The 23,847-nt window shown below is 44.1% G+C and overlaps 1 protein-coding gene across 2 annotated transcripts in view; it reads right to left on the reverse strand.

Moving 5' to 3' along the window:
- RPS6KA6 (ribosomal protein S6 kinase A6) overlaps positions 1-19,517 on the reverse strand; it is a 67,485-nt gene extending 47,968 nt beyond the window's left edge. The window contains exon 1 of one of the 2 annotated variants that reach the window (XM_087877410.1): positions 18,755-19,517. In XM_087877410.1, the coding sequence (XP_087733536.1) occupies positions 18,755-18,985 (231 nt within the window). In that variant the 5' untranslated portion in view covers positions 18,986-19,517. Of the gene's footprint in view, positions 1-14,452; positions 14,471-18,754 lie in introns of those variants that run through there. The other variant, XM_087877411.1, reaches the window with a different exon arrangement.
- Positions 19,518-23,847: the final 4,330 nt, after the last annotated feature.

A 23,847-nucleotide genomic window follows, 5' to 3' on the forward strand; every position in this document is an offset into this window, starting at 1 on the left:
GAACTGGTTGTTTGAACTGTTTGGTACTTTCCTTTGCCTGCGATGCTCACTCTTACTAATAAGAGATGCAAAGTTAAAATAAACCATTGGTTGTTTTACGTACACTCATTTGGGTACCAGTGGGTGGAAGTCATCAGAAGATGATTTGATATACTTTAAATAACCCTCTGGTAGATGATGCGGAGATGGTGGCATCAGAAACCAAAGAGCTTCTGGATGTTTGCTGCCTTCTCTCCCCCCAAAATGTTAGACCTTAAATGTTATTTTAGTTTCTCTGGGTCCATCTGGCTCTTCGTCACTTCATTTTATTTGGTTGTGAAATTATTCTAACTCCATTTTCTGACACTCAGCAAGGCAAGTTTGGGGACAAAGGGGCAGTTTGCGAGCTTTTCAAATGTTGCAAAGTGCAAGAGGAAGGGCACAAGAGAGAAAATATTCTTCTCTCAATCCACTAAGAACCCAGCACCTGAATTCTGAGCAGAAATAAATAGGCATAGCACAGCATGGTTTGTTAAGCATTGCAACAAAATCCCTTCTATTGAGTGAGAACTTTGCTCCCTTCACCACAACTCTTCCATGACGCATTGCTCCTTACATCTGTTGAAACAGTGGCCAAGATCCAAATGTGGTAAGCACATGTATCCCAGCCTCGATGTGGGGGTAACGGAAAAGGCAAGGATGGTGTGGACTTACCAAAGAGGATGGGGCCAATGGATGAGAGGAGTGTTTCATGCATTCTACGCACGTGTTACTCAGCTTTGGTATTCCAAAGAACAGTACCAAAAATTTTGTGCTTCTCTTCCAGCCTCTAATCTGATATTCAGCTACTTCTCAGGGTGGATTTGATTTAAATCGAGTTGATTTAAATCACTAGTAAAAAGGCTTGATTTAAATCAACTCGATTTAAACCATAATTTTTAAAGAGCAACTGTCATCTCTGCTACTCCTTTGACCCACTGTTGACTCACCGATAGTCCCAGTGTTGCAGAATATACAGCCTCATGCTACATAACTAAGCTCCATTTCATGCTGTATAAACTAAATTATTTATGTATCTTAAATAGAAAACTATCTTACGATAGATTTTTACCCCAAAAGCTTTTTATTAAAATAAATTCGATAAAAATATAAAAAAATGATAAAAATCAAAAAAATCCGATTTAAATCAAAAAAATCTGATTTTTTTCAATTTTTTTTAAAAAAATCATTGATTTTTATCCACCCTGGTTTCCAGGGTGGTCCCATGGGCCAGATCTAAGCACCCCGCAGGATGGATCTGGGCCCTGGGCCTTGAGTTTGATACTTCTCATCCTAGAAGTTTTTTTTCAGATCATGAAGAGAACTGAAGAAACTTCTTGGATGAAGACAACATGAAGAGATCTGAAGAAGATTTTTGGATGGAAAGCGAAACATCTTGAAGCAAAAACAAAGGAAGTCCAGTCGCCTTTTGAAAAAGCACCGTTGAGACAACCATGAACTGGATGACTGAGAGTCTCCATAGACATGTCTCATCAATCCCACACAACATCTTCGCTCTATGAGATGCTCTGGCTTTTGATTGGTTGATTGGCTCAATCAAGATGCTGGTTATAAAGTCCTTCTTGGCACAGAGTCCTTCTGGGTTCTGCGGCTCCTACCTGTTCTGTATGATGTTGGTAGTCCCATCCATTAAGGTCCCATCCATTAAGCAATATCATTAGACAGACCTAGTGTATGTTCTGCCCCAGCTACAGACCCCAAAGAACGCAGCACACACAAACTCTATACAAAGCTTATTTTACTCAAATAACTTAGTTTTTATCAACCAAAGGCTGTTAATAAACTGTCTTAACAGCTTACCAGAATTCTAAGATAAGGTAATCACAGTTTTACTAGAGTTGGCAGAAAGCCCAGAAGCAATTTTGCAGAGAATCCAGACGCAAAGGAGATTGAACTCAAGTTGTTCCCTACAGCTTGCTGCAAGCGGCGTTCCTCCTTAAATAGGCTAAGGGAGTGGCCAATTAGCCCCAAGCCTTACTCTCGAGGAGACCTCCTCCTGAGGAACCACTCCTGCCTTTTGGAAGCTCTGCGCACCCGTGCATCGAGAAGAGGCTCCTCCTCTTCGTCCTCTTCACTTAAAGGAGCTTCTGGAGGTTCTGGCTGAATCCCTGCCTCTGGTACCACATCTTCTCCAGCCTACTCACTGTCCGACTCGAGCGCCAGCTGCACAGGCTGCTGGCGCAGCACCACACCAGCCTCCTCGTTGTCGGAATCAGCTACAATCTGCACGGGCTACAACAGTATCATCTGTGGAACACCAGAATATCCCTCCTGAGATATCAGCTGATCAAATTTTTATTAAGATCAACATAGATCAGCCTAACCTCCTGAGTTAGGTTTGGCCTCCACCCTGGCTACGTTCAAAAGAGCTTGGGGGAAAAAAATGGCCATTTCTTAAAGCCTTAGGTGAGAGTGAATGATGGGTCCTGAATATCTGATTGTCTTTAATCGCTGCTTCTCTTTTCACATCTGAGTGTTTAGCTGTGTGGTACGTTTGTTTTCACAGTACACTATCTAGAGCAGCGGTCACCAACTGGTGGTCCATGGACCACTGGTGGTCCACGAGAAATCCAATTTGGTGGGCCGCAGAAAAATTATTTGCATTTTTTATATTGTACTAAATCAGGGGTCCTCAAACTACGGCCCTTGGGACAGATACGTGCAATGAATGTTTGGGTTGCTGCAGAGAGTCTCCCCCTTCGGGGTCTTTTTGTGTGGGTCAGAGGGGGGCAGAAATTCCGTCTTGGGGTCTGCTTCGGCCTCCTGGTGCAGGGCTTTGGGCAAAGGCTGGAGGGAAGTGCTGCTGGTGGAGAAGAGCCAGACTGCTTTCTGTTGGGGCCCTAAGGAGCCCAGGCGGGGAGGCGAGGAGTGGCTGGGAGGGGAGGGGTGAGTAGAGGCTGGCAAGGTGCCCCTCGACTTGAGCGACATCGAGTTAGCCACGCCCACCCAGTCACATGACCACCTAGACATGCCCACCCACCCAGCCAGTCATTAAGCAGATCATATTAGTGGTCCACGGGATTTAAATTTATGAATTTAGTGGTCCCTGAGGTCCAAAAGGTTGGTGACCCCTGATCTAGAATAGGTGTGTCAAACTCGATTTAATGGAGGGCCACATCAGGATTGTGTTTGACCTCGGGGGGTCTGGTGGGCATGGTCAGCTCGATGTCACTCGTGTCGGGGGTGCCTGTGGCGGCCTGAGCACTCTGCCAAAGAAAACAGAGCGGCCCTCCCAAGCTCCATTTTCTCTGGCAGGCCAGTCCTTTGCTGTTTCCAGGGTGGCCCAGCGGGCGAGATCTAGGCACCCCATGGAACGGATCCAGTCTGCGAGCCTTGAGTTTGACATCCCTGATCTAGAGTCATTGTAGAGTTGGGCAGCCTTGTAAATCTCTAAAATAAAATAGTAAAGTACATAACATCGGTTGGCTCTGCAATGTTTTCAGTATTTTAAAAAAACGAGGTTGTTTGGTTTTTTTTAACAGTGCTTGTAAACAAAGTCCATCATGTGATTGTTCTTTTCAACAAAACCCTGATTTCTGAACACTCTTCAATTACGAAAGAACAAATGAAATTGGTTCTGGAATACAGTCATGGATCCAAAATGCCTCCTCCTTCTACTATGGCAAATTACCGTTCACCAAAAGTAAATCCTTTTCTCCTGCTTCAACTCAACTCGGCCTTGCAAACAGTAGCAATTTAACCAAAGTCTTATGTTCCATGACTGTTTCTATTTTTTTTAAATGAGCCGTTCTAGTGTAACAAGGAATTCTTTTCCTGCCATGACAAATCATCCCCAGTTATTAACTGTGACATTATCAAACAGTGCCAAAAACACAATTGCAGCAAGATAAAACAAACTCGAGCTAAATTCTTGTCAGCATAAAACGAACAAGAGACCAGACCAACAGTAACATAAAAAAAAAGAAGAGTTTTGCAACATTAATTAAGAACATATTCCTCTGTAATACCATCACTCTAAATTTATGTACAGATGCAAACATCTGCTTTTCGGACACCCAGAAATTATATAAAATGTAAAATATATATATATATCTCCAGCCAAATAGTTTCAAACTTCATTTGGCGTGGACAACTGTAAACATCAGTGGTGGGTTTCAAAATCTTTTACTACCAGTTCTGTGGGTGTGGCTTGGTGAGCGTGGCATGAGGTAGCATCAGAGCATGTTAATATAAGGCAACTGGCAGTTGGAACAGAGTTCTTTTCAGGTGGGGAGGGGGAGTAGAATTTCTAGCTCCTTAGCATCAGAGCGTGTGACTATAATATGTATATATGAAATACTAATGATCTGATGGTCATTTCGAAAAATGCTTTCTTAGCGAGCACCTAGAAGCCAAGAGGAACATACTGTCAAATTTCAAGTTTGTAGGCTTTACGTTTCTGGATTTTGTGATTACGGTGCAAGTGGGTTTCGGTTATATATATATATATATATATAGAGAGAGAGAGAGAGAGAGAGAGAGATTATTATGTGAATTATAGAATATTATTAACAGCAAGTACTGTACTTTGAACTAGTAGTTGAAGCATCAGGAGATTGCCTGATGATCATCCTTCTTACTAAATAAAGATCCATTCTATACTTCCTTTTGATTCCAAACATAATCACTTACTCTCTTTTGCAGTGCTGCTCAAAGATATGCATACCTTGCAATTCTTCACTATTTATCAGTTCTGAGAAAATGAATATAGTGTTCATTTTCATATAAAGAAGTATGGATCCGAAGCTGCCTTCAAATCATACTTTTCTATCTCAGCTTACTGCAAAGATGGTAATCATCATCTCTCGTTTCCTTCCAGTCAAGAAAAACTCAGGACTTAAGGCATTTCATTTATATTTATTTATTTATTTATTTAATGAGATTTATATGCCGCCCTATCTCCTGCCGGACTCGGGGCGGCTCACAGCAGTAAAAAACATCTAATGAAAAAGTTAAAAAAAATATTAAATCCAAATCTCATAATTTAACAGTTAAAAGTGCAATTAAGACTAACAAGTTAAAAATTAAAACCCCATCAGTCCAGGCCAGCCAAACGAAACAGCCACGTTTTCAGGTCGCGACGGAAAGAGCGGAGGTCGGGGGCCACCCGGAGCTCCAGGGGCAGTTGATTCCAAAGGGTAGGTGCGCCCACAGAGAAAGCTCTCCTCCTGGGGGTCGCTGGCCGACACTGTCTGGCCGACGGCACCCTGAGGAGGCCCTCTCTGTGGGAACGCACCGGGCGATGGGCAGCTGTTGCTGGCTGCAGATGGCCCCCCAAATATCCCGGGCCCAAGCCATATATAATATTTGTTGGGGTAGGAGAATATGGAGAAGAGATGGAAGAAGAAATGCACAAATTGCTATGTAAACATCAACTTAGGCCTGGCAATGAAGAGAGGTGAGAAAGAAACTCAAGATAACCCAATCTTGATTCTCATTGATATAAAGGCAAAAAATTCTAGCAGGCATTCAAGAATCTGTTATTATACCCTACAACAATAGTTTCAATCCCTTGACTTTAGAAAGAGAAAATAAATCACCAGCAAGGCAAAATACCTGTCCATGTTTTATCTATGATTACTCAAAAAGAAACTCAGGTCTTCCACATGTCAAATGTTGCTTATGAGACTCCATTTATAAATAAACAAACAAACCAGCATGCTTCTGAAGATACCAACCACAGTTGCTGGTGTAACATCAGAAAATCTGTTGTCTAGACCATGGTCACTAAACCCTGAAGCTCAACACTGCCCAACATTTATAGTTTCTACTTCTCCTCTACAAGAGAAAAGTTAAGATTAGTGTTCCCAAGAGGCTGGGATTTCAGCTCCCATATGCTTCAATCCACATGACCAGAGCAAGGAACCCAAATGATCTTGGGGTGCATTCACACATTAATCATTTACAATCCTACTGCAAATACCCTGTTTCCCCTAAAATAAGACATTGCCTGATAATAAACCCAATCGGGCTTTTGAGTGCATGTGCTAAAATAAGCCCCCCAAAAAATAAGCCCTCTCTGAAAATAAGCCTTCTCCGAAAATAAGCCCTCCCCAAAAATAAGCCTGCCCCAAAAATATTTAAATGCATGCACAGCTGATCCCCTCCATTTCCCCTGGTTAGGTTTAGGAAGACAGAGCTGGAAATCAGGTAAGATGGTAAGAGGAGCCCCATCTTGCTCCACACGCCCCAAAATAATAAGACCTCCCCAAAAATAAGGCCAAGCGCTTATTTCGGGCTTCAAAAAATATAAGACAGGGTCTTATTTTCCGGGAAACACGGTAGATCTTGGAAAGACATCATCCCAGATCAGAGGTCCCATTTTGGGGCCCTATGGACTATAAGTCCTTCCCTTATTTTATCTGACAAACAAGCAGGCACTTTAGTAACCATCAGCCAAGCATAATCATGGGAGAGTCTATATATCTGAACAATGCACTTACAGCCACTACCCCAACTCAACTCTTCATTCTGAATCACACGATGGCTGCTCAGATGCCTTCAGGAGTTCGCAAGCATAAATGGAAGTCAACAGGCTGTCAGAGTTCCAAGTAACACCCCCAACGAAAGAAGACTCCGAGGCTAGCAATTCCTCGAAGTTCCATTTTATTAACAATGTCATATTGGCACATCTGGGAAAACCCAAATCTGAGAGTTCCAGGTTTTGCCCACCCAAAAGAAAGTCAACAATCCATCTCCTGCACCCACAAGTCCATCACATGGTCCATTCAATGCATCGTCCCAACTGGAGACAATCCCCAGTCACTCCCATCCAAGTGCAGGCTGAACGTCCTTGACGCCCAGAGAAAAGAATGTTGTTACAGCTATATATCTCCACCAACTCCTTGTAATCCCCCCTCCCGTTTTCCCAGGCACTGAATGTGGCAGCCCTGAAGCTCCAAAGAAAAAGATGGCTTCCAGGGCTGACACAGGCGTTCTTCACCATTGAACCGCAAGAGCTGATCTTCTTCAACTGAACTTACAACTGAAACCAGAGGCTTTTCTTTTAGGTTTGATGGACAAACAGATTGAGGAGAAAAACATGGAACTTATTTTTATATGACAACAGCAGCAAGACTTTTCTCTTATGCGCCGAGATGGAAGAGCTCGCATGTCATCACAACGAAAGAACGGATGGTGACGTCAGCGGAGTTGGCAGAGATTGAGGAATTGACTGCTTTGATTAAAGATAAGACTTTGTCTAGCTTTTCGAACAGAATATAGAATAGAATATTCTTTATTGGCCAAGTGTGATTGGACACACACAAGGAATTTGTCTCTGGTTCATAAGCCCTCACTATGCATACGAGCAACAAAGTGATAAATGATAACACATAAGATACAATCATAAATCGTAAGATACAACCAACAAAGTGATAGTCATAAGATATCAATAGGACTACCGTATTTTCCGGCGTATAAGACGACTCTTTAAGACAGGAAAATCTTCTCAAAAGTCGGGGGTCGTCTTATACGCCGTGTGTAAGCCTACAATATCTACCTTGACAGACTGACGGAAGCGGTAAGAGCGGCTACTACCATCTCTAGTCATTGCTAGAGATTTCTAACCCGACTCTTGAGTTGCCGGTGCTGGCCGATGACGCTACGAGAGCACTGACAACATTGAGGGGAAGCTGTGCCGATCTCGTCAAGGCTGCATGCCGCTGAATGCTGGACCCAGCTGGTTGCTGTGCGGAGCTTCCCCCACCGTCCCAGGCATCCAGGTGGATATTACTGACGCTCCAACTTCCCCAGACAGCTGGGGCTCACCATCACTGGGGGTCTGGGGAAGTCAGAGCATCGGTAATATCCACCTGGATGCCTGGGACGGTGAGGGAAGCTCCGCACAGCAACCAGCTGGGTCCAGCATTCAGCGGCATGCAGCCTTGACGAGATCGGCACAGCTTCCCGAATCTGAGTTGCCGGCGCTGACCGATGACGCTACGGGAGTGCCGACAACATTATGGGGAAGCTGTGCCGATCTCGTCAAGGCTGCATGGGTGACAGGACATGGGTGACAGGACAGGGTGACAGGAAAAAAACCTGGTACGAAATAGCCCTCTTGCCGCTATACGTGGCCCGTTACCTTGACAGATGGGCAGCCTGGCTCATAGGTATCTGTACCGGTTCTGTTAAGAAAACAAACAGCATGGCAGCTCCCATGGGTTTATTGTCTTATCCTTCCTTTCAGTTTTAGAGTGAATTAAGAAAAGTTTAATCCAATTGCACTGTTTTATGTTTACATGTTTGATGACAAACAGCCTTATGTTTATAAGTGACAGTTTTCCTGCTAAGTACCTGCATGTCATAAGCATTTGAATTAAAATTACCATATTGAAATCAAATCTGATGTTTTTTTTAATTTTTATCTGGTGTGCGTTGGAAGAGGGTAGTCTTATACGGCGAGTATAGCCCAAACCCTATATTTTAACAGGAAAAGTAGGGGGTCGTCTTATATGCCCAGTCATCTTATACGCCGGAAAATACGGTAGTTAATAGGAAAGGTGAAAAGGGTAATAGTAATACAGTCCTACTACATAGTTAGATGTCGTTAGGCATAAGTGCTGTGGGAAATATGTGTTTAGCAGAGTGATGGCATGGGGAATAGCTGTCTTTGTGTCTAGTTATTTTGGCATGCAACATCTATATTTTTGTCTATTTGGATACCATTCTTGGACACTGTTTGATATGGTTTCTTCTAGTTCGAAGACTATTTTTTTAGGGTTTTTAACCGATATAGAAGAAAGTTGGAAGTTACTTTTATTTTTCTACAGCTTTTTCCCCCTTTTGTTTGCACTCTCTCCAATTTTTCTTTTTCTCCATCCTTCCCTCTTTCTTTTTAATTCTTTTTGCTTTGCTCTTTTTGTCTTTCACATTTTTCTGAAATTTAATAAGGCTTGGGGTGGAGGGGGAGGGAAGAGGGCTGATCGCCAAAGTCTGCTGCCTGTGATTCAGTGATCAAATCTAGAAATTCTCAGGATGACAAGATGAAGAAGAAGAAAAAAGGAAAGAAGAAGAGATGATTAGAAGCTGTTCGTAATATCATTCCCCACGAATACAGCTCTTTTTAAAACTATTTAAACTGACGGACATCACCACAGCTGATGACCATTTAACTATAAGTTATATGAGGGAATATATTTTAATTAATCTCCAACTGTAACAGCCAGCAAGCCAGTTGAACTTTACATCGTATCAGCAAAACTCCCCAAACTTGTAGCTGATATTTCTTGTGGATCTACGTTTAGTACCAGCTACGATTTTAGGAAGTTTGAATTCCTATTCACTTTCAAAGATGAGAATATTCCCTAAAACTATATCCGAATATCCAGTGACCTACCAAATCTAGAAACGAGGCTTCACAAGAAAATATCTACACCAAGTATTGATTTCGATCCTAAAATAAATCGGGGTACCAAGTTGATAATCTAGAGATGCTTTCTTCTCGTACCAAGTCTGCAATCAGCACATGCACAAAAGAGGCATTGACAAGCAAATTGAAAGTTCAATTCAGATTCGTGACGATATTTGCTTTCTCCAAATCGAATAGCATCATCCTAAAACAAACATCCCTTTTGATAAGGCTGAATAATTTCATTTTAGGCAGTTATATTATTCTGGCATCTGGTTTTTCTCACGAATCTACTAGTAGTGAAGAGGTTTCTTGTGTGCGCACACAATTTGCCTAAATGCAGGTAGTCCTTGCCTTATGACAATAATTGAGTCCAAAATTTTTGCTGTTAAGTGAGACAGTGAGTGGGTTTTGCCCCATTTTACAACCTTTCTTGCCAGTTGTTAAGTGAATCACTGCAGTTGTTAAGTTAGTAACCAGGCTGTTAAATGAATCTGGCTTCTCCCATTGACTTGGCTTGCCAGATCACAAAACGGGATCAGATGACCCCCTGGGACACTGCAACCGTCATTAATATGAGTCATTTGCCAAGTGTCTGAATGTTAATCACATGACCATGGGGATGCTGCAACGGTCATAAATGTAAAAAATGGTCATAAGTGTGAAAAACGGTCATAAGTGTGAAAAATGGTCACAAGTCATTTTTTTCAGTGCCATTGTAACTTCAAACGGTCAGTAAATGGACAGTTATAAGTCAAGAACTACCTGCACTAATATGACAAGTACTGTAGCTAAAAGTTGTCATATAGAAACCCAGAAGCTTGCAATCTAAGAACAAAAGACACAGATGGCTTATACTAGCAGTTCTACATTTCAAAGACGTTAAAGTCAAAAGTCAAAGCCTTTATTGTCGTTGTACATCATGTATACAACGAAATTGGTTTAGCTTCTACTAGTGCAGTTCATACAAGACAATGTGAATAATAATATAATATACAACGTGAAAATAATATATATTATTTATATAATATAATATAAATAATAATATGTTAGGTCGTAAAGGTAAAGGTTCCCTTCGCACATCATATGTGCTAGTCATTCCCGACTCTAGGGGGCGGTGCTCATCTCCGTTTCAAAGCCGAAGAGCCAGCACTGTCCAAAGACGTCTCCGTGGTCATGTGGCCGGCATGACTCAACGCCAAAGGTGCACGGAAGGCTGTTCCCTTCCCACCAAAATGGTACCTATTTTTCTACTTGCATTTTTTACGTGCTTTCGAACTGCTAGGTTGGCAGAAGCTGGGACAAGTAACGGGAGCTCACCCCATTATGCGGCACTAGGGATTCGAACCACTGAACTGCCGAACTTTCGATCGACAAGCTCAGTGTCTTAGCTACTGAGTCGCTGCATCCCTTTTTTTTCATCAAACTAGACATGCCCAATTCCAGCAACCGTTCTTCATATGTTTTAGTCTCCAGTCCCGTAGTTTATACATCCAGATTATTTCCAGAGAAACTGTTTCTGGATCCGCCGTTATGCATCAAAGATACTACTAGTAGTAAAAGGGCCTCGGAATAACTGCAGAAAACAGGAGGACGGTGCCAATTTCATGGTGTTTATTATATAAGCCAGCAAAGTTTTTTGTTTTTGTTTTTTTAACAGTTGTTTCCGTTTCAGACTAAACTACGAAGCATCAACTCCAGACCTTGGTTCAAACATTTGATCATTTAATGTAAAGGCTAGAAATTCCTGCTCAGCAGCCAGACACGTGTGACTTCAGGATCAAATGAACGAATAGTAAGAGTTTCTCTCCCCAGTAAGCAGTTAGTATCTTTTGATTAGCCAATGCATGAGCAGGCAGGAAACTGAAGTTAGAATAAGGGTTAGGAAACACTGACAGGAGAGGCCCTGTATAGGGTGGGTGAGGAATTCATGTCCCCTCTTTGAACTATAACCTCTCAGGGTTACAAAGCAGGAAAAAAAGACAGGTAGAAGACTGCCACTCCAGCACAGGTAGTCCTCGAACCTACGACCACAACTGGGCCCAAGGTTTATGTTGCTAAGCGAGACATTTGTTAAGTGAGCTTTGTGGCCCGTTTTACGATGTTCCTTGACACGGTTGTTAAGTGAATCATTTAAGTTGGTCGCACAGTTGTTAAGTGATCTAGTTTCACTCACTGTCGGAAAATCACCAAAAGGGATGATGTCATGAGCCTCGGGACATTGCAATCGTCATAAATGCGAGTCAGTTGCCAACTGACTTGAATTTTCATCACGTGACCCGTGGGGATGCTACAAAGTGTGAAAAATGGTCATAAAGTCACTTCCCCCCCCCCCAGCGATGTCTTCAATTTGAACGGTCACTAAATGACCTGTGGTAAGTCGAGGACTAGTTGTAACTTTCCGCCTTCCTTTTGATTTGGAGCTCTGTCAGTTCTTCTCGAAATCCCTGCGGAGGTGGTAGGGTTCCCCCTGAACCAAGAGTTCGTACAAAAAAGCCTTAAGAACTGCATATATATATATATATATACAAGCAGACAATGCAAGGAGAACCTGTGGCTTAGAGGTTAATACATCTGCCTAATATGCAAGCAAGCTCAGGTTCGAATCCCAGAAGGGTATGGCTAGCTGATGAGAGCTAAATAGCTTGAAATAGATCTATACTAGTCTCCCTTTATTTCTTTGTCAGTAAATATAAATTTATAAATTTATATTTATATTTATATTTATATTTATATTTATATTTATATTTATATTTATATTTATATATATATATATATATATATATATATATATATATATATATATATATGTAGGTCTTTGGTTATTCGGGTCTTCTCCCACGTAAAATTTGAAGTGTCTTGGCGACGTTTTGACGAAGTCTCATTCGTCATCTTCAGGCTGGTGTTCTCGGCTTCGTGCTTCCAGGAGCAATGTGAGATCGCAGCTGTCTCTTCCTTTTAACTGCTAGTGGGGGTGTGAGCTGATTGGGTGGGAACTTGGCTGTGTTCTGATTGGGTGGAGGTGTGTTCTGATTGGTTAGGGGCTTGGCTGTGCTCTGATTGGATGGGGGGTTGGTTGTGCTCTGATCAGACACTTCCAATTTTACGTGGGAGAAGACCCGAATAACCAAAGACCTACATACAAACACCCGCGAAAACCTGAGAAAACATATATATATATATATATATATATATATATATATATATATATATATATATATATGCCATGTTTCTCCGAAAATAAGACCCTGTCTTATATTTTTTTTGAACCCCAAAATAAGCGCTTGGCCTTATTTTCAGGGAGGTCTTATTATTTTGGGGTGCGTGGAGGAAACCAGAGGAAATGACAAGGACCAGCTGCACATGCATTTAAATATTTTCATGGAGGGCTTATTTTCGGGGGAGGGCTTATTTTAGCGCATGCACTCAAAAGCCCAATTGGGCTATTATCAGGGGATGTCGTCTACCCCAACATGTGGGAGGGGGCATTATTTCTCTTTAGCCAGGCGCTACCTACGTAAACCAAGATTTTTATGCAGCCCTAGTTCAGTGGAATCACAATCCACTAGTTTCTAGGCTTTTTTTTTTTCCTTCTGGCAGCCAGCAAACACTCTGCTGCCCATTGGGAAGACTAAGGAGACTAAGATAGATCTATTTCGGACTTATAAGTCCTCATCAGTTAGCCACACCCTCATCCCATGTATCCCAATGGGCAGCAGAGTGTTTGCTGGCTGCCAGAGGAAAAAAAAGCCTAGAAACTAGTGGACTGTGATTTCACTGAACTAGGGCTGCATAAAAATCTTGGTTTACGTAGGAAAAACCTGGCTAAAGATATAGATAGATAGATAGATAGATAGATAGATAGATAGATAGATATAGATATAGATATAGATATAGATATAGATATAGATATAGATATAGATATAGATATAGATATAGATATAAAAATATAAGGGATGCAGTATGCTCCCTCCCACATGCTGAGGTTGACCAGGTGCCTCAATAGAAAAACACTATATACATATATACATACATACACACACACTCCGTCTCTGCACTTTCCTCTTTCATTTTGTTTCATTTCTCTAACTCTGGTTTCTGCTATGTTTTTAACTTCTAAGTAAACTTAATAAAAATTCATTGTAAAGAAATAAAAACCGCAATTACAATGAAAACTGCCCCGTATACATGAGGATAAGCAAACGTACAATTTCTAAACAACATCCTAACCATATGTTTTCATCACCCTGGAGAATAAATGTTAAGAAAGTACTGTATGGCCGACCCTGCTGGGATTAAATTTAACAATTTCAAATAAAAAGCACTAATCTTCAGCATGGATACCCAAATAATGAGACTTCACGAGAGCGTTTGCCAAAATTATGGAGGCAAACAGGCCCTGTTTAAGCATTCAATCATAGAAATATTACAAAGTACATACAGCTATTATAGAAAACAGCATGGTAATTGCAGCCCTCAGGAATGGCACTCTGTGGACACACAAACAGAGAGCGAATAAAATGTGAAGTCTACAATCCTGCACAAAAGTTGTTTCGATCGCAGTGACTCCTTCCTTATAAAATCTTACATTTCTAGTTAAGCACCAAGGAGCGGAGTAAGACTTACTCCCAAGGAAACATCGTAGCCTGACGCTACAGCGTAATATCTAGCCAAATATTAAAATGTATTCACTCCTTCGCATTTCTGCCACCCAAAACTGCACTTGCTAATTTGTAAAACTTCCTCTCGGAGGAACCTTTCAAAACTAGTACTTAAAAAAAAACAAAAACCTTGAAGTGCAATCACAGGCAAGTCTAACCAGTTTTCAGAACAGTATTTGGATAAGATCTTTCACGAACGTATCATGTAAACCGGCACGAACGTAATACTTCGCTTCTGACTCTCATCTTCCAATTCTAGAAAAAAAAAAGGCGTTTGCGGTGTAATAAAAACCTGCCTCCCTTCACATTTCCGCGACACAAATATTTCGGTATTTCACACATCAGTCTAGAGCCCAAACGGGGTTATTTCCCCAGTGTAAATTTTTTTTTCCCAACTCACTCTATTAGACACGGCAATTCCAGCCACGGCCATGGTAGAAATAATCCAATGCCAAGAAAACTGACCAATAATTAAAGAAATTATTGCTGAGCTCACTGCTTATTTTTATAATGAAACTGCTGACTAACTTTAAAAATAAATCCCTCCCTATTCAGCCAGCAATGGATGCACCCGGCATGTTTGTTTAATGAAACCTCTGGTAGTGTCTGGGACCGAGGATGCTATAATTAACCCACCTAACAAAACCCATCCTGATAAAAAGCTGTTGCCAAAATTTAACGAAACTGCCAATCTGTGCCCCTTTCCGACGTGCCTTTGAATGCAGACATTCGGCATGCTTGCTTGCAAAGAAGATTCACCCTAGAACTTCTTGTGGGAACCCAATCGGTTGTTTTTCATGATTAAACAAACCCTTGAGAGGGCCTGAGGTTGCCTAAGTTCTCCTTAGCTAGAAACAGTAACCACATCAATTCTTAGGTCCCCTAAGGACGAGTGAATCCTACTGCAGATAAATTATAGACCTAGAAGACACAGGATGGCAAGAGAAAACCACCCAGGTTCAAGGAAACAGCCCTGCCAGACTTCCTGATTGCGACATCTAGTTTATCTAACTGACTTTTGTTTTGCCAACCTGTTAAGAAACCATGGTTTGGAGCTCATTGCAATAAGTCCACTCTGCCTAGTGCAGCTTATTCAGCAAACAATGATGTAATGCACCATATAATCCCGAGCAGAGATTCTTATCTGGTTTAAATGTTTGGAGCAAACTTTAGGACTTGAAATAGATAAAAGGATAAGCGATGGGGCAGAGTTCCTGAAACTAAATCACCAGGATAAGATCACTGCACCTGCAGGATCATAAACACTATTTTTTTTAAAATTTGATTTATATGCCGCCCTTCTCCGGAGACTCAGGGCGGCTTACAATGTGCTAAGCAATAGCCTTCATCCTTTTTGTATATTTATACAAAGTCAGCTTATTGCCCCCATAATCTGGGTCCTCATTTTACCTACCTTAGAAAGGATGGAAGGCTGAGTCAACCTTGAGCCTGGCGAGATTCGAACCTGCAGTAATTGCAGGCAGCTGGTCTTAATAACAGAGTGCCTTAGACCACTGTACTACCAAGGCTCTTTTCTAGCATTTTAGTGTTCCATGGGGGGAAAGGAAAATATGGACATAAAGGTTTGCAATGGCAAATCAGCAAAAAAAAAAAAAAAAAGCATATTAATCACCACTTTAGTTCTAGCATTTACAGGACACTATGTTTTTCTTTTATAACAGGCCAGGGACAACATCCAGATTACTTCCTCTTTTTTTAAATGAAATATTAAGATTATCCTGCAGGGCTGATGAATGAAAAAGAAACACGGATGACATTTTGGAAGTGTTTTGGACTATTTAAAGGGCACATTTCAAGGACAAAGAAAGACAGCAAAAGAATTTTTCAAAGGTGTCAACAACTAAGGAAGGACATCATTCAGAATCTTTTTAGCATTCAGGGTACTGGAGTTCAAAGCCTTTTAAAATATTTCGGAAATAATTTTGGAATACAAAGATGTTTGTTGGTATACAAGTAGTGATGAAAACTTAACGATTTCTAAGTACAGATAGGGCTAAGCTAAACATATATTAATGCCCTAAAGGAGGATAGACTTCTTTCTTTCTTTCTCTCCCTCACCTCTCCCCCAATTTTTTGAAGTAAAGTAGACCGAATACTAAAGAACAGCACTAAAAAAGAAAAAACTACATTACACAAAAAAATAAAAATAAAAGTAATAGCAACAGTCATAGAGAATCTAGTTTTCTTAACAGTTCTCGCTATCATAAGCTTTGCAGGTAGTCCTTGACAATCGAGGCCCAGATTTCCACTGCTAAGTAAGACAGTTGTTAAGCAAGTTCCACCCCATTTTGCCACCTTTTTAGTCACCGTCGTTAAATGAATCACCACCATTGTTAAGCAAATCTGACTTCCCTCCATTGACTTTGTTGTCGGAAGCCAGCTGGGAAAGTCACACATGGTAATCTCATGACCCCGGGACATGCAACTGTCATCAATACATGCCAGTTGCCAAGCGCTCAAATTTTGTTCAACGTGACCATGACACTGTAACTGTCGTAAGTGTGAAAACTGGCACTTTCTTCAGTGCCATTGTAACTTTGAATGGTCCTTAAACGAATGGTTGTAAATCAAGGATGACCTGTATTGCAGGCTGAGAATGTAGGTATGAAACATCCTCGATTTTAGGTTCTTGACTAGTACAAGATACTTAAAAGCAACTTAAAAGTTATCCTCGGAACTGAAGAGCCATTTCTACATTTAGTTCCTGGGAAGGGGAACTGGATTAAAAAAAAAAAAATGAAAGATTTATACATCCTTCGTACCTGGGACCTTCTCCTCATTTAAGGGTGAGGAGAATTCCAGGAGAAATTGAATAGAATAGAATAACAGAGTTGGAAGGGACCATCGAGGTCTTCTAGTCCAACCCCTTGTTCAAGCAGGAGACCCTATCCCATTTTTAACAAGTGGCTGTCTAGTCTCTTCTTGAAAGCTTCCAGTGATGAAGCACCCACAAGTTCTGGTGGCAAGCTGTTCCACTGGTTCACTGTTCTCACTGTTAAGAAGTTTCTCCTTATTTCTAAGTTGAATCTCGCCTTGGTCCAGTTTCCCTTCCTTATTCCTGGTCTGGCCTTCTGGTGTTTTGGAAAATAGGTTGACGCCCACTCCTCTCTGTGGCAGCCCCTCAAATATCGGAACACTGCTATCCCTGGTCCTTAAAAAATGTGAACCAGAAGCATCTGGTAATAGTTCAAAACTAGGATTATTTGGGAGGTAGGACCTGTCAAGATAGGGAAAGGACAAGCAGAAAGAATCTAAACTGGGGATGTCCAATCTTGGCAACATTAAGACCTGGATAGAACAGTAACACAGTTGGAAGGGACTTTGGAGATCATCTAGTCCAACCCCCTGCTCACAAAGGAGACCTATACTAGGGATTCGAACCGCCGAACTGCCAAACTTTCTGATCGACAAGCTCAGCCACCGAGCCACGTAGCCAGACCTGTGGACTACAACCATGTTGGTTGGGGAATTTCTGGGAGTTGAAGTCCACAAGACTGAAAGTTGCCAAGGAGGGAATCTCCCGTGATCTTAAAAAAAAAAAAACGAAGGGAAGCGACAGGGGAAAAAAGAAAGAAAGAAAAGAAAACAGAAGTTCTTGGAGACCCAAGTAGTAGAGGACCAAAAGGCAAAAATGAGGAAGGAAAGAGAAGGTGGACAAGAGGAATTTTAAAACAAAAATTATTGTATCGGTGGAGGCTTGTTAGAAAGTAGTTTTTACATAATGGAAAATAAAATTAAAGTTCAGTTCTCATAGAATTAATGGGGGGGGTGTTTATTAGGGCAGGCTCCCTTCACCAAGCGGGCGCTCCCCTGCCTTGAAATTCACATCCAGACGGAAGGTCAAAACCGTCAGAAAACGAGAGCAAACCCCTGGCTGGGGATGAGAGGCATCGTGACCCCGCACCTTCTCCAACTCGCAGCCCGGAGAATGAATGACTGGGCTAAACCCAGGACGGGTATCCAGAATTCCCACGGCCTGGCTGGGGGAGTAGAGCGGAGTGGGGGATGATGGGGCCGCAGATCCTCCAGAGGAACAATCCAGACTAGCGTCGGGGACAAGCAAGATAGTCAGGGAAGGGGGAAAGAAGGAGACGCCGGCTGGGCATCGGAGCAACCCGGATCCCTTGGGCGGAGGATGCGGGCTTTCAAGAAAGAGTCACGGGGAAAGAATTTCCATCCCGGACTTTCATGTATGTATTCATGTATCTGTCAAGTTTCCGAAAGATGCCCTAAGCTTTCAAGTTGCCAGTATGTATGTATATATGTATGTATGCATGCATTCATGTATGTATGTATGTATGCATGTATGTATATATGCATGTATGCATGTATGCATGCATTCATGTATGTATGTATGTATGTATGTATGCATGTATGTATGTATGCATGCAGGCATGTATTAATTTATTTATTTGGGGGGAGGGTCCGGGGAATAAGTCAGCAAAAGTTCGGAGGGGGGGGTTGAATGGATAGCGACCCCCCCCAAAAAAAACAACCCAAAGAAGAAGAAGGAGGGAGAGCCCCCAGCCCAGCACACGAGGGGGCAGAGGAGGAGGAGGAGGAGGAGGAGGAGAGCCAGGTTGGGACCCTCCCTCCCTCCCCCCCCAAAAAGGGCCCGGAGACCTGCCCCCCCCACCCCCCCCACCCCCCCAAAATAAACTTCTCCTCCCGGGCCGCTCACCTCGCCGCCCGGACTGCTGCTGCTGCTGCCGGTGCTGCCTCCTCCTCCTCCTCCTCCTCTTCCTCCGGCGGCGGCGGCGGCGATCTCGGGGATGGAGGCGGTCGGCGGCGGCAGCGGAGGAGGCGGAGGCGGCGGCGGCGGCGGCGGAGGAGGAGGCGGAGGGCAGAAGGGCTCGGCGTCGGGCTCAGGCGGCGGCTCCTCCGCGCCCTCGGGCGGCGCAAAGGGCACCATGGCGCCGCCTCCGCCGCCGCCGCGCTCCTCCTGCCACTCGGGGCCGGCGGGGGCCCTGCCTTGTGCCCGGCTGCCTCCTCCGAGCCGGGGCGGACGCTCATGCTCGACCCTCCCCGGCCGGAGGGGACGGAAGGACGGCGCCTCGGACCCCAAGAGGCGAGCCGGCCGCCGTTCAAGCAGCCGCCGGGGCAGCTCCGCCGAAGCGCATGGCTGGGGAAGGCGGGGAGGCTGCGCTGCTGAGGCTGAGGCGACCCGGCGAGCGGGGGCGGCTCTGCGCGGCGCCGGCCTCGGGGAATGGGGGGGGTGGGAAGCGGAGGGGGGACGGACCCGGGCGACGCCTGGAGGCGGGGAGGGGGCGCCCGTGACGTCAGCAGCCAGGGGGAGAATCCTCCCTCCCTCTCTTTCTCTCTCTGCCTCTCTCTCTCTCTGTGTGTGTCTCTTTCTCTGCCCGGCGGCGAAGAAGGGGTTAAAACCGGGGGAAGGACCCACACAGCTCTTTCCTTCCCCCCTCCCCACTCCGGGGAGTCGTGACGTCAGCGGTTGCGTGGACACCGGAGAGGGGGGGTGACGTCGGTGGCGATGACGTGAGCGCAGCCCCGAACAAAGGAGGGCGGGAGGGAGGGGGGGCGTGGAGGGAAGGTGGGGGAGAAAGCCCCGGGACGGGCAAAGGGGAGGACCGAGCCCCAGGTAGCCAAAGGCGCCAGGCGGCGGGGTGGGGGGGCGGGGTGGGGAGAGACCGGGGTTGGCAGGGCACCAGCGTGCCAAGGACTTGCGAAAGCAGCCAAAGCCGCCCGGCCGGCCGAGGGGGGAGCGGAGGGGGGAGGAGGGAGGGCTCTGCCTGCCGGTGCCCTTGGAGCCAGCGGAGAAGAGGTGCCCGACGGGCCGGGCGTTCCCCGCCTGCCTCCCTTTGATCCCGCGAAGGGAGTTGAGCGCGGTGCCAGGATTGCGGGGACGGGATGGAGAAGAGGAGGAACGGCAGAGGGCAGATCGGGCAGGGGAGAGCAGGCGTCGGAAACTGCCCCCCCTCCTCCTCCGCCTCATCTGCAGCCTTCCTTCTTTCTTTCTTTCCTTCCTTCCTTCCTTCCTCTTCTGAGGTCCTTATTTAAATTAATTTCCTTCCTTCCTTCTTTAACCTTCTGAGAGCTTTATTTAAATTCACCTCCTTCCTTCCTTCCCCTTCTGAGATCCTTATTTAAATTAATTTCTTTCCTTCCTTCCTTCCTTCCTCCCTCCCTCCCTTCCTTCCTTCCTTCCTTCCTTCCTTCCCCCTTCCCCTTCTAAGATCCTTCTTTAAATTAACTTCCTTTCTTCCCCCCTTCCCCTTCTGAGATCCTTATTTAAATTAACTTCCTTCCTTCCTTGTCCTCCCCTCCCCTTCCCTTTCCTGTCCTTCCTTATCCTTTCTTGTCCTGCCCTCCCCTTCCCTTCCCTTTCCTGTCATTCCCTGTCCTTCCCTTCTTTCCTTTCCATTTGTGTCTTCCATTTCTATGGGCTGCTTATCTTGATACATGACTTTTGGGAAGCTTACTATTCAGAAAGATATTACAATCAAAAACTTTTTTTAAAAAAATAATAAAACAATAAAAACAGTGAAAACATTCAAACCACTTCACCTCTCTTGACCCTTAAAGCCTCTGCAAAGGGCAGTGTATGTCCTAATGCAGCTAGCCTCTCCTTGTCCCTGCTGCCCCCCTCCCCCTTTAAAACCAAACCCAAGACCTGTTTATATCAGCAAAATAATATTTCCCCCGTCCCCAGGGAAAACAACAATGACATGGCTCAAAACTGTACACACACTTCCTTTTTGTTCAGCTCTTCATTTTTAGGGCAATCTATCATCAGAATGAAATTGTGATACAAATTTGAAGTATTAGCTACCAGCAGCATTTGAATGGGATGGATTGCCTTAATTCTTATCACAGGCTGGTTGGTATCATAGAGGAAGCAACTTATGTTAGGAAATGTGGAAAAGAAACGGATGCTTCCGATATAGGTGGTTAGTTGTTGTTGTTGTTGTTTTAAACCTTGCAGATCTGTTCTGTAGCATTTCCAATAGCTCAGAGCATTTTACATATGTGTGTTCTCATGACAGGCAAACTCATAACCTCTGGTTTATAAATCATCCCAGCCAAGGTTCCATCCTATATTAAAATGACCCAAAAAAAATCCACATTCAGGCTCATTGGCATGTGCAAGTTCAGCCCTTCTCTAGCAAAATGTAACTGCCAATGTATTCCACTATCTAGAATTATTTTAGAAAAGCAGGGACGCGGTGGCTCAATGGCTAAGACGCTGAGCGTGTCGATCGAAAGGTCGGCAGTTCAGCGGTTCGAATCCCTAGTGCCGTGTAATGGGGTGAGCTCCCATGACTTGTCCCGGCTTCTGCCAACCTAGCAATTCGAAAGCATGTAAAAAATGCAAGTAGAAAAATAGGGACCACCTTTGGTGGGAAGGGACCAGCGTTCTGTGCGCCTTTGGCATTTAGTCATGCCAGCCACATGACCACGGAGACGTCTTCGGACAGCGCTGGCCCTTCGGCTTAGAAACAGAGATGAGCACCGCCCTTTAGAGTCGGGAATGACTAGCACATATGTGCAAGGGGAACCTTTACCTTTAGTACTTGAGAAGCTATCACAGAGAAAAATGGATTGACTTGTTCTCCAAAGCAGGAGTCTCCAACCTTGGCAACTTTAAACTTGGAGGACTTCAACTCCCAGAATTCCCCAGCTAGCTTTGCTGGGAGTTGAAGTCCCCCAAGCTTAAAGTTGCCAAGGTTGGAGACCCCTGCTCCAAAGTACCAGAGGGCAGGACAAGAAGGAATGGGTGGAAGCTTGTTAAAGGCACATCCAATCTAGAAGTAAGGAGAAATTTTCTGAGAGCAATGGAATAGCCTGGAATCATGGATGCTCCATTGCTCGAGGGCTTCAAAAATAGTCTTGGACAACCATTGGACCCGGAATGTACTAAAAGGTCTCCTGCCTTGAGCAGGGGGTTGGACTAGAAGACCTCCGAGGTCCCTTCCAGCCCTATTCCGAATCCTCTCCTCTCTTCTTCCCACAGGGCAAATCTGTGCTGGCAAATGCAATCTTAACAGGAAGAGTTCTTTGCTCACTGCCTTTTCATGTCCTCCCTGCACAATAATAATTATTATGAAGATCCCAACGCTTAAATAAAATTCATTTGTTACAATATCTGTAATAAACTATAAATTATATCCGTTGGCCAGAATACAGATTGTGTGTCCATGTGTGCCTTCTGGCTCCCACAGATATAACTTACACAAGTTATAAAACTTATACGAGTTTTAACCAATTGAGGCAGATCAGTTTTTGCCGCCTAGGGGGAGCTGAGTCGATTCCTGTTGCTTGTTGCTAGAGTTGTCATCGTAAAGCACGGGGAAATTTAAATGTATCTTTCACCAATTAGTGGCATTTAAAGTGTAGAAAATTGCTCTGCCTAAAAACAACCAAGATTATTTAAAAACGAGAATGAGTAGGCTGTAGTATTTAAGGTACTCCGAGAACAGAGCTCTTCATTCAAATCAGATCTCCAATACAGGTAGCTCTCAAGCTATAACCACAATTGAGCAACACATTTCTGTTGCAAAGTGAGGCAGCTGTTAAGTGAGTTTTGTCGCATTTAATGACCTTTCTTGACACCGTTGTTAAGTGAGTCACTGCAGTTGTTAAATTAAGTTGTTAAGAGCCTTGATGGTACAGTGGTCTAAGCACCCTGTTATTAACACAGCTGCCTGCAATTTACTGCTGGTTCGAATCTCTCCAAGGCTCAAGGTTGACTCAGCCTTCCATCCTTTCTAAGGTAGGTGAAATGAGGACCCAGTTTGTGGGGGCAATAAGCTGACTTTGTATAAATATACAAAAGTATGAAGGCTATTGCTTAACGCATTGTAAGCCGCCCTGAGTCTCCGGAGAAGGGCGGCATATAAATCAAATTTTAAAAAAAAATTAGTTGTTAAGGGAATCTGGTTTCCCCGTTGACTTTGCTTTGCTCAGAAGGTCACAGAAGCGGATCCTGTAACCAGGGGTGAAATGCTACCAGTTCGCACCGGTTCAGAAGAACCGGTAATAGTAAAAGCTACCAGTTCGCCCGAAGCGGTATTTCCGATGATCAGCTGTGCCGTGTGATTTATATTCGCTAGAAAGCAGGAAATCCTGCTTTCCTTCAAACGGCTTTCCACCCAAAGCGTGCGTTAGGTGCACACTGTGCATGCGTGCACTCAATGTGTGTTTGGTGTGCACTGCACATGTGCATGCGCATGCAGCATGCATCTGGCGTGCACCGGAAGCAATGTGCAGGCAGCGAACCGATGGCAACTAGTTGAGGATTTCACCACTGCCTGTGACCATCATCAATATGAGTCAGTTGCCAAGCCCCCGAATTTTGATCACGTGACCTCGAAGATGCTGCAACGGTCATAAGTGTGAAAAACAGTCGTCAGTCACTTTGTTCAGTGCCGTTGTAGCTTCAAACAGTCACTTGATGAACTGTGTTGTAAGTCGAGGACTACCTGTTATTGAAGCATTCCAGTGGTGGGTTGCCCCCGGTTCGCACCGGTTCTATAGAACTGGTAGTAAAACCAGTGGGAGGCTCCACCCACCGACCTTGACATCATCAAAACGCTTCTGCACATGTGTGCGGCCCCACTGCGAACCGGTAGTAAAGGTAAGTAGGAAACCCCCTCCCCCCCCCCGAAGCATTCTGGATGACTTTGGGTCTCCTTATCCAATTAATCCGAGGGAGTTGTGTGTGTGTGTGTGTGTGTGTGTGTGTGTGTGTATGTGTGTGTTGGATTGGAAAGGAAGAGGGATTGTAGGCTACAAACCAAATCAATAAACACCATG

The sequence above is a fragment of the Pantherophis guttatus genome, chromosome 12, assembly GCF_059756535.1.
Source record: "Pantherophis guttatus breed Tessera chromosome 12, ASM5975653v1, whole genome shotgun sequence".
Lineage (NCBI taxonomy): Eukaryota > Metazoa > Chordata > Lepidosauria > Squamata > Colubridae > Pantherophis > Pantherophis guttatus.